Source organism: Dipodomys ordii, unplaced genomic scaffold (genome assembly GCF_000151885.1).
Source record: "Dipodomys ordii isolate 6190 unplaced genomic scaffold, Dord_2.0 Scaffold66, whole genome shotgun sequence".
NCBI lineage: Eukaryota > Metazoa > Chordata > Mammalia > Rodentia > Heteromyidae > Dipodomys > Dipodomys ordii.
Window position 1 is genome coordinate 3,981,749 of NW_012267282.1, and position 10,447 is coordinate 3,992,195.

At 49.8% G+C, this 10,447-nt stretch overlaps 1 protein-coding gene across 1 annotated transcript in view; it reads right to left on the reverse strand.

The window, feature by feature from the left end:
* Mlxip (MLX interacting protein) overlaps window positions 1–10,447 on the reverse strand; it is a 47,118-nt gene that overhangs the window by 24,245 nt on the left and 12,426 nt on the right. The window contains exon 2 of the mRNA XM_013023071.1: window positions 10,240–10,445. Coding sequence (XP_012878525.1) covers window positions 10,240–10,445 — 206 coding nt within the window. The remainder of the gene's footprint in view (window positions 1–10,239; window positions 10,446–10,447) is intronic.

The window sequence follows — 10,447 nt, forward strand, 5'->3', positions numbered from 1 at the left end:
GCGATGGGTCAGAACCCTTCTCAGGTAAGCAGGTTGGGGGGGGGGGTGCGGCGGCGGCTGCCAAGGTGGAGATGAGGCGTATCTCGGGACTCCACGCATGTTTCAGCCTTCCCCAGATTCAATAACTCGCTGGTGTGTGCATCCATGGCAGGCCACCGTCATGGGTGACCTTATCACTGATCGTCCACCAGTCCTTCCTCTGCAACTGCACCCTTCACAAAGCTCTTGCTTTGCCTGGTTCTAGAACCACAAGAGCCACGGGACAGCATTTACAACCGATGTCACTGTTACCCCCTCCTCGGAGGCTGGTCAGCCAGCAGGGCCGGACAGGGTCAGGAAGGCTCCTGTTGGCAGCTACCGACCATCCACTGTCCACACTCCTCAGCCAGCTGCAGGGACAGATGTGAAAATACAACAAGGCTTCAAATTAGCAGCCGAGGGCAGGGACAAGGCCACTGTGCATCTGCTCCATTACTGTGGCCAAGTGTCACAAGGGGGGGGGCACCTAATGTGTCAGGAAAGAAATACAAGTGTGGGGCTGAGAAGGTGGCTCAGTGGTTGAGTGCTTGCCTTGCATGTATGAGGCCCTGGGTTCGATTCCTCAGTACCACATAAGCAGAAAAAGCCAGAAGTGGTGCTATAGCTCAAGTAGGAGAGCACTAGCCTTGAGCTGAAGAGCTGAGGGACAGCGCCCAGGCCTAGAGTTCAGGCTCCATGACTGGCAAAAGAAAAAAAGAAGAAGAAGAAGAAGAAGAAGAAATACAAAGTGTGGCCTTCTCTAAGAGCTTCAGTGTTGTCCGGGTGAGAACTCTTGTCAGGCAGGGGCATTTCAGAGAAAGAGGTCAACCTGAGATTCAGTAACAAGCACGAACAGAAAAACCTGAGAGGTTACCAAAAATAGTAATGCACCTACACACTATGAAAACCACTCAGCCACTAAGGCCATAGCAGATGAACATTTTGAGGCTTGCAGTCACAATCTTTCAACAGGAAAAAATATTCTCGCACCATGCCAAAAGAAATTTAAAAACAGGGTTAGGAAAGATAAACACTAGGGAAATGAACAGATTACTTCTGAGTGTTGCAACTTTTTTTTTCTTTTGGCTTTATATACGTTTTCTAATCTGGGGGGCTGGGATGTGGCTCCATGGCAAAGCACTTGCCTAGCAAGTGCAATGTCCTAGCCAGTACCCAAAAAAGAACAGACAGCTGGATCTGGAGGCATCCAGCAATGCAGGAGGCTGAGATCTGAGGATTATGTTCAAAGCCAGCCTGGGAGGGAAGCTGGTGAGACTCTTTATTTCCAACTAACTACAAAAAAAGTGGAAAGTAAAGCTGTGGCTCAAGTGGTAGAGTGCTAGCCTTGAGCAATATAAGCTCCCCAGGACTGGTGCACATGCGTGTGCACACAAACATATACACACACACAAAATTACGTGTTCTAATTTTTCTACATGAAAACAGAACTGTAGCTTAAAGGAAAAGTTTAATTATTTCCAAGTTAAATAAAAATTATAGACATAAAAAAATTATAGACATAGAGGAAAGTGAGCTGCACAGTAAGGCTCTAACCTCAGAAAACAGCCCTGCTTTCCATCCAAGTGGCCTCCTTAGAGTTAGTGCCTCTGGTCAATAAAAATACTCGATCCCACAGTTCAAAGCCAGCCCGGGCAGGAGAGACCATGAGACTCCTATCTCCAATAAACCACCAGAAAACCGGAAGTGGCGCTGTAGCTCAAGTGGTAGAGCACTCGCCTTGAGCTGAAGAGCTGAGGGACAGCGCCCAGGCCCAGAGTTCAAGCCCCACGACCGACAAAAAAAAAAAAAAAAATACTCGATCCCAGTGCAGAAGTAATGGCACTTGTGAACCATAAAGCTAAAAGGAGAAAAAGAGCAAAAAGGAAAGAAAGAGAATTGGAAGGCCTAAGGAACAGCATGGTGCGTGTGTGGGTGTACAGGGCACCAAATGGATACACTTACCACGCCCTAGGCCATCACGCACGCACGTGCGCACACACACACGCACACACACGCGCACACACACACACAGATGTGTAAGGGAATAAGAGCATGCAGGTTAGAAACTTTAAACCAGAAGCCTACTCAGTAAAACTTAAAAGTTATAATTTTGTTTCAACTATCAAGTCAACTGTTTGAAATTCTGGACAAGATTTGCCCCTTTTCTCCACCCCAGAACAACTCTATGAGAAGAGCCCTACTATAGCCAAATGTGGGTAAGTTGAGAGGTAACAATTCAAGAAGGAATGAAAGGCTACCATTAACCCAGAGTCCAAGAACTTCACAAAATGGATAGTGAAGCTGCCACTGACACATCAGAACTGCCTGGAATCATGGCTCTAGAATCATGGCTCGGAGGCCGCCTCTGTCTATCTCTGGAGTTTGGAATCACAAGATTACAGTCCTGTTACTAAAAACAAGAGCAAACAGGTACACATGCCTAAAAAACCTGTCCTTGAAAGGGTGAAAATGCCCAAGAACCTGACTGATGAAACTGCAATCCCTTTGTGCAACTCCTCAGAGTAAATATAAAAAACCTTCCAGCAGCAGCGTACCACCTTTATCACCTAGGCCAGGCTCACTCTCAATTAAGACTAATAAATTCATCTCCACCAGAACATTTCATACCCCAACTCTGACTTTAAAATACAACCCGAGAGGCTGGGAATGTGGCTTAGTGGTAGAGTGATTACTTAACAAACATGCATGAGGCCCTCCCTGGGTTCAACTTGGTTCCACATAGTCAATAAAATTAATTTTTAAAATTATATGTGGGACCAGGCGCTGGTGGCTCATCCCTATAATCCCAGTTACTCAGGAGGCTGAGATCTGAGGATCGAAGTTCAAAGGCAGCCTGAGCAGGAGAGTTGATGAGACCCTTATCTCCAATAAACCACCAGAAAACCAGAAGTGGTGCTGTGGCTCAAGTGGTAGAGTGCTAACCTTGAGCTGAAGAGCTGAGGGACAGCGCCCAGGCCTAGAGTTCAAAACCCATGACCAAAAAAAAAAAAAAAAAAAGTGGGGTCAGGCACCGGTGGCTCACGCCTGTAGTCCTAGCTACTCAGGAGGCTGAGATCTGAGAGTCACAGTTCAAAGTCAGTAAACTGGAAGTGGCGCTGTGGCTCAAGAAGCACTCACCTTGAGCTGAAGAGCTCAGGGACAGTGCCCAGGCCCCAGAATTCAAGCCCCATAACAGACCCCCCCAAAAAAAGGACAGATTTCTGGGCCAAGGTGCTCTAGCCTAGCGGTAGAATGTGTGTGTGGCATGTATGAGGCCCCAAGTTCAAACCCCAGCAGAGCCCTTGCAAAAACTGGGTGTGGAAGCCAACTCGAGTCCTCCCCTTCCCAACCCCCTAGCTCACCACCCTGTCCTCATCTTCAGAACCAGGCCTTTTCCTGCTATACCCTCCTGGTCTCTTCTGATTGACTTCTCTACTTAAAGACCCCTGGGATTACCCTGCCCCCACCATCCCCCCCCCACAGATAATCCAGATAATCTTCCGTTATAAAGCCTGCTCATCAGCAAAGTTAATTCCATCGGTGCCTGTAATTCCACACAGCCCTGTAACATAACACAACACAGTCACAGGCTCCTTGTGCTGGGTCTTCTTTGAGGGGTAGGCTAACTGGTTTACCTTACCAGTCCAGGGATGCCACAAAAGCCGGCCAATAAAGGCTAATCCTAGCCAGGCGCCAGTGGCTCATGCCTGTAATCCTAGCTATTCAGGAGGCTGAGATCTGAGGATCAAGGCCTGAAGCCAGCCCCGGCAGGAAAATGCGTGGGACTCTTACCTCCGATCAACTACTCAGAAAAAGTGGTGCTGTGGTTCCAATGGTAGAACAACAGCCTTGAGCACAAAGATGCTCAGGGACAGCGCCCTGAGTTCAAGCCCCACGCTGACTAAAAAAAACTTATCCTGTTGTTGTACTCCACAGTAACATCCCCTAGGGCACCTGTCTACAGCAGCTGTCTCTGTAGAGTTGAAGGAAGACAAGTTTACAGTAACATTGGCTCGCAGGTCCCAAAGTGAACCCCTCCCAAGACAACACAGTGTGTGGAGGACGTCAGGCTCCACAGGGACGTCACAGGGGAAGATGGTGACCGCACAAGGCTGGAGCACACAGAGGCAAGGCTGCAGAAGCCTGCGCATGCCTTCACTACAGGAAGGCTCCTATCACAAGGCCATGGGGGGCTTGGACTTCCTCATCCGTGGGGAAGAGGGCACAGGGAAGGCAGGGAGCAGCCTAGACACTCCCTCCCCTGTCCTGGGTGCCTCGTGCGCCTTCAGTCGCAGGGGATCGGCAGCTGCAGCTCCTCTCTCCCACAGCTGCAGACCTGTGAGCACGTGAAGAAGCACCTCCAGCTCAGACAAGTGGCCTAACCTCGCAGCGACAGCAATTCGCTTCCAAGCTCAACGAGTGTCCAACCACCTCCAGCCCACAGGGTCACTGACTGCTCAAGATCACAGAAAGAATCTGAAACCTAATGGCATTCCGTTAGTGCCAGTCCTTTCTTTAATCTCTTCACTCAGACCCTCTTCCCAGTCCTAGCAACCCTTCCTTGTCCGTCTGCCACTGTATAAAATGGAAATTGGCTCCTGGACTACTACTGAAGGGAGAGAGGTTAGAGGAGCAAGGGCTTCCTGAAGAAAAGAATCCATAACTTCGACAGCGTGCGTGAAGAAGTGGGCAAGAGCACCGAATGTAACTTCCATAGACCCTGCTTAACCCATGCACCAGGCCCAGCGCTGCTGCCAGCCCTCACCAACTGTTCTGTAACTGTGGGTGCTGGTCCCCTAGAGACTGCTGTCCTGTCTAGCAGCAGTCCCCACGCCAGAGCACACCTCTAACAGCATGGGATCTAACCTTTCAAGCCCAAAGACAACTTGAGAAGAAAAACCGGCTTACCAGTGGTACAAAAGAGGAAAACTAAGTTAGTCATCTGTGTGAATGGCTTCCTAATGGAAGTGCTAGATGTTCCCTAAAATTTGGAGGACACGGTGACCTACCTGTAGCCCTGTCAGGGAACCGCTCACCCAGGGCTCTCATGAGGTCGCAGCCCCCATGCAGAACAGTAATGCAGGCCTATCATCTGAGTACCCAGGAAGCTAAGGCAGGGAGAACAGGAGTTGGCGGCCAACCTGCTTACATTTTCCAGAAAACTACTGCTTAGCAGTAAATACCTACAAAGCCCATCTCCTCCCCTCTGAAACATTCACACCAAGGCTCTCGGACAAGGTAAAGAAGTAAAAGCGAAACCAACCACAGAAAGCTGCTGGCCAGGCTGTGCACAGCCGCGTGCATGGGGGACGCACGCGTGCGGCATTCCGTGAAACGCTAAGAGGGCAAGAGCCATGAGCGGCTCTCAAGTGCACACCAAGAACGCTCCTGGTTAGTACCGAGGAAGGCGCACTACAGACCCCAGTCACTCGATTGTTTTCTTCAATTTATAGAGGAGAAACTTAAGCTCCTAATGGATTTCAGGGTTTGTTTATTGTTGTTTTGCTTTGCTTTGGTTTTTGTTGAGATGCAGTCTCCCTATGTAACTCATGCTGACCTTTAACTTGAGATTCCCCCTACCTCAGTCTCCCTGGTGCTGTGATTATAAGCCTGCACCACCATGCCCTGCTCTGTGTGTGTGTGTGTTGTGTGTGTGTGTGACACATGCACATACTAGAGCTTCAGTTGAGTGAGGATTTTTAGGTGCACTCTGCTACATTCAGCCTGGTAAATCTTTTTTTTTTTTTTTGGTTGGTCGTGGGGCTTGAACTCTAGGCCTGGGTGCTGTCCCTCAGCTCCTCAGTTCAAGGCTAACGCTCTACCACTTGAGCTACAGAGCCACTTCCAGTTTTCTGGTGGTTTATTGGAGATAAGAGTTTCACGGATTTTCTGCCCAGGCTGGCTTTGAACCGAGATCCTTAGATCTCAGCCTCCTGAACAGCTAGGATTACAGGCGTGAGCCACCTGGTAAATCTTTTGCCTAGTATTTACCAGATACTGATGTTTTCACTAAATTCCTACCCCTTGGGGCCCCTCCATAGATGGCTCACTCACAAGCTTTCCATCCATTAATCCTCATTTCCACCCAGCAGGTAAGTCTTATCTGCTCCTTTCTCTAGGAGCAGGCAGGTAAGACAGACAGGGCTCGCTGTCAGCCCCAGTCATCTACCTGATGTCATTAGCCACCTAGGATTTTCCTTGGGACAGGCAAGTTCTTCTCCTTCCAGGTCCCAAATACTGAACACAGGTTTTAGGGCCTAATCAAGACTACAAGAAGTGGCACTGTGGCTCAAATGGAAGAGCGCTAGCCTTGAGCAAAAGACAGCATCTAGGCCCAGAATTCAAGCCCCAGGAGCAGCAAAAATCAAAATCTACATTTCAGTTTTTCAAATGCAGCAATGGTACTCACTGGACACTATGCTGAAAATGAACTATACAACTTGTGGGTGGGGATGGGAGGGGAAAACAGAGCGAGGGAAGGGATAATGTTTTCTTAAAAGAAACATACTCTTGTTTTTTTTTTGTTTGTTTTTTGTTTTTTTTGGCCAGTCCTGGGGCTTGAACTCAGGACCTGAGCACTAACCCAGCCTCATTGTGCTCAATGTCTAGCACTCGAGCCACAGCGCCATTTCTGACCTTTTCTATTTATGTGGTATTCAAGAATGGAACCCAGGGCTTCATGCATGCTAGGCTACCACTAAGCCACATTCCCAGCCCCACAAAATGTACTCTTTACCCGACTTAGGTAACTATAACCTCTCTACATTATCTTTAGAACAACAGTAAATATTAAAAAAAAAAGACTACAGCAGCCACAGAGCTACTTAGCATTACAGAATGAAAAGGGCATGGTTTTAAACTGAGTCTCAAGGAAAGTGGAATCCCATCTCACAATCGCATACTTGGCAGGCCACTGAGCACACTCATGCAGCCCAGTCCCTAAACACTCTGGCTCCACTGAAGTCAGACAGGTCAGGAGTCAAAGCATTCAACATTCTGGAACAGACTGTGTGTGCTCAGGATCCCTAGACCACTTCTCAGGACTGGTTTAAACACACACGCGTGCGTGCGTGCGTGCGCGTGCACACACACACACACACACACACGTATATAAAACCCACAACTTCCCTTGTACTTGGTTCCTCCCCAAAGGGCTGTTGGGCCTCATCTGGAAACAGCTGGGAGGCAGAAGTTAACAGGAAGCCAAACCAAATGAAAAACCAAACCAAAACAAATAACAACAACAACAACTACCAGAGTGTGCCCAGGAAGAGAGGCCAGGGACAGACAGGCAGCTGAAGTCAGAAACTGAGACGCAGAGCCGGGCGCTGGTGGCTCTCGCCTGTAATCCTAGCTACTCAGGAGGCTGAGATCTGAGGATCGCGGTTCAAAGCCAGCCTATGCAGGACAGACCATGAGACTCCTATCTCCAATAAACCACCAGAAAACTGGAAGTGGCGCTGTAGCTCAAGTGGTAGAGCACTCGCCTTGAGCTGAAGAGCTGAGGGACAGCGCCCAGGCCCAAAGTTCAAGCCCCACGACTGACAAAAAAAAGAAACTAAGACGCAGAAGAAAACCGATGCTCTTCCTCTCAACCCAAGAAGAAACCTGGACATACAGTGCCGAAGGTTCTGACCAGAACAGCTTGGAGGCTGCCCCCAGTCCTCCCAGCCCACTGCAGACCCGACCTCTCTGAAAGCCAGGTGGTGGCGACAGGAGAGTTGAGGTTAGAAACCAACTTTTCTCCAGCGCTTCTGTCAATCTGTATTAAAGAAACTCAGGGAGGGCTGGGAAGGTGGCTCAGTGGTAGAGCGCTTGCCTTGCATGCATGAGGCCCTGGGTTCGATTCCTCAGCACCACCTGAGCAGAAAAAGCTGGAAGTGATGCTGTGGCTCAAATGGTAGAGCACTTGCCTTGAGTTGAGCTATAGGACAGCACCCAGGCACAAAGTTCAGGCCCCACCACCGACAAAAAAAAAAAAAAAAGAAACTCAGGGAAAAGCCGGATGCTGTGGCTCATGCCAATAATCCTAGTTTACTCAGGAGGCTGAGAGCTAAGGATCTCCAACCCAGGCAGGAACGTTCATAAGACTCTTGTCTGGAAGACGTGCTATGGCTCAAAGTGGTAGAGCGCTCACCTTGAAAAAGAAAAGAAAAAAAAAGAGCTCAAGGGAAAGTGCCCAGACCCAGAGTTCAAGCCCCATGACAAAAAAAAAAAAAAAGAAAAGAAAAGAGAGGGGGGAGAGAAAGAAAAAAAGAAACTCAGGGAAGGCTTCACACAGAGACAAAGAACATCTTCATGAGACATTTCCAGCAGATCTCACCGGGGGCCTGAAATTTTTCTGGTGCTATTTAGTATGTCTTTAGGATATCCAAACTGAGGGCAAAGGTGAGACTGGCTGATTCTTCCTTTTGCAGCGCTTACTTAGATGGAGACCTTTCTAGCCTATACCTCCTATGAGTTAAGCACCATTCTATCTCCCTGATGTGTACAGTTGTTATATTAAAATTTTAAAAAAGAGGATTAAGTTTTCTTAATACATTCCTGTCTTTCACCTCTGGTTTTGTGTGAGAAGGCACTCAAAGCACAGCTCATGCAGCTTTCTAGCTGGGTTTAATCCCATTGGAAGTGCTCAAGATTTGAGAGCGGAGGGTGCAGAGGGCTACAGCCTCAGTGCCATTTGTTTTAAGAGCAGAGGAACATCTTCACAGGCTGGGTGCCAGCTCAGACTGGCAAGACCTGAGAAGCAGAGCAGACTGGCCAACATGCCACGTAAGGGTGAGTGGAGGGAGCGCTGTGATACTGGCACATAAGTCATCAGGGAACCCTTCACGAAAGAAAACAAGGGTGAGAGGTACGTTGTAGGAATATAACATAGGGCAACTCATCATTTATTCCAGAGTGGAAAAAAGCCATCCAGAGTCAAATATCTAGCATTTTAACTATAGGCAAATACATAATAAACCCAGGGCATTGAACACACTAGGCAAATTCTCTACCACTGAGCTACAACCCCAGTCCTGAACAATGCTTTAACTTGGATTTATATAGGGCTTACTATGGGGGAAGAAGCACTGAGGATGTCTGCTTGAACCCCATGAGATTGAAACCAGCCCGGGGAACATAGCAAGACCCTGTCTCAAAAAAAAAAAAAAAATACCAAGAAGGTCCTGGGTAATCCTCCATTCTTCACACTGTTTCTGGGCTCTCCCAGGAAACTTTCCTGTGCTGTCTGCTAGCAGAGCTGAGGCAGGCAGCCAGAGCCAGAGCAGTTACTAATGTAAAAAGGTCCAACTCAGCAGGGAGCCCATCCGGAGCTCCAGCTAGGCTGGGCTGCTCAGGCCACTGCAGTGAAGCACGCCAAAGTTCTGTGGTTGAGGAAGAAAAGTCACCTGAATCAAATTTCTAATAGACATGCATGGGGGGGGGGGAGGGCTGTTAACCCTCAAGGGCCAGATATTTGTGACTTAGAATAAAGGGATCTTAGGCGCAGAGCAAGTCTACAAGAAAGGATGGTTCTGCGGTGTCACACCCAGACACTGACATCTGCCTCACATGAGGCTTCAGGGCTGGCCAGAAAATCCTCCAACTTGCCAGGAAAACAGACTGCACCTCCAGAGGCTGTGACCCCAGACAGACATCTTCCCAAGTGGGAGCACCTAGGACCCAGAATTTTTTTTTTTTAAAGCCTATTCTCCTGAAGTGGGGACAATTTAGGAAAAGAAGCTAACTGGCACAGGAACAAGCTCTTCACCTCCCTCACTCCAGCCCCACAAAACTGCTTCCATGCCATTCCCCCATAACGCAGCCGAGCCCTCCCGGCTCCAAGATGTCACACGATCATTAAAATAGTGGAGCCAGCGCCCTCAGACACACAGGGCAGGTGGTCTCCACCGCCCAGGGCAATCGCCAGCGGCACACAAAGCATGTGGGGGGGAGGGGGACGAGGGAGCTGGGTCTACACCCCCTTTCTGGTCGTCCCAGATGCCTGGCCCCCGGACATTGAAGGGGAGGGCCCGGAGGGAGGGAACGAGAAGCCGGAAGAACCCCAGCGCTGCTGACCAGGGAAGAAAGAGGCCAGGACGGCAGTAGCTCTAGCCACGTTTGGGGGACCCCCAGGCCCATCAATCCTCCCCCGCCCCAGGAGCCGCTCGGGGGCCCCCGGGCGGGAGGCCCCGGGCTCCGGCGGCGGCGGCGGGCCCCAGGCCGGCCGGGCCCTACCTGTAGGCCAGGGTCATGCACTCGAAGAGCTTGGTGAGCGAGGCGTCGATGGACAGGTGGCAGGAGCTGGTCTTGCCGAAGCTGTAGGTCTGGCACGTCTGCTTGTTGACCGTATCGAAATCGTAGCCCTTCTTGGGCGGGTGCTCCCGGTGCGGCGACGACACCATGAAGTGGCCGCTGTGGATTATCTGCTGGCGGCGCGGAGGCT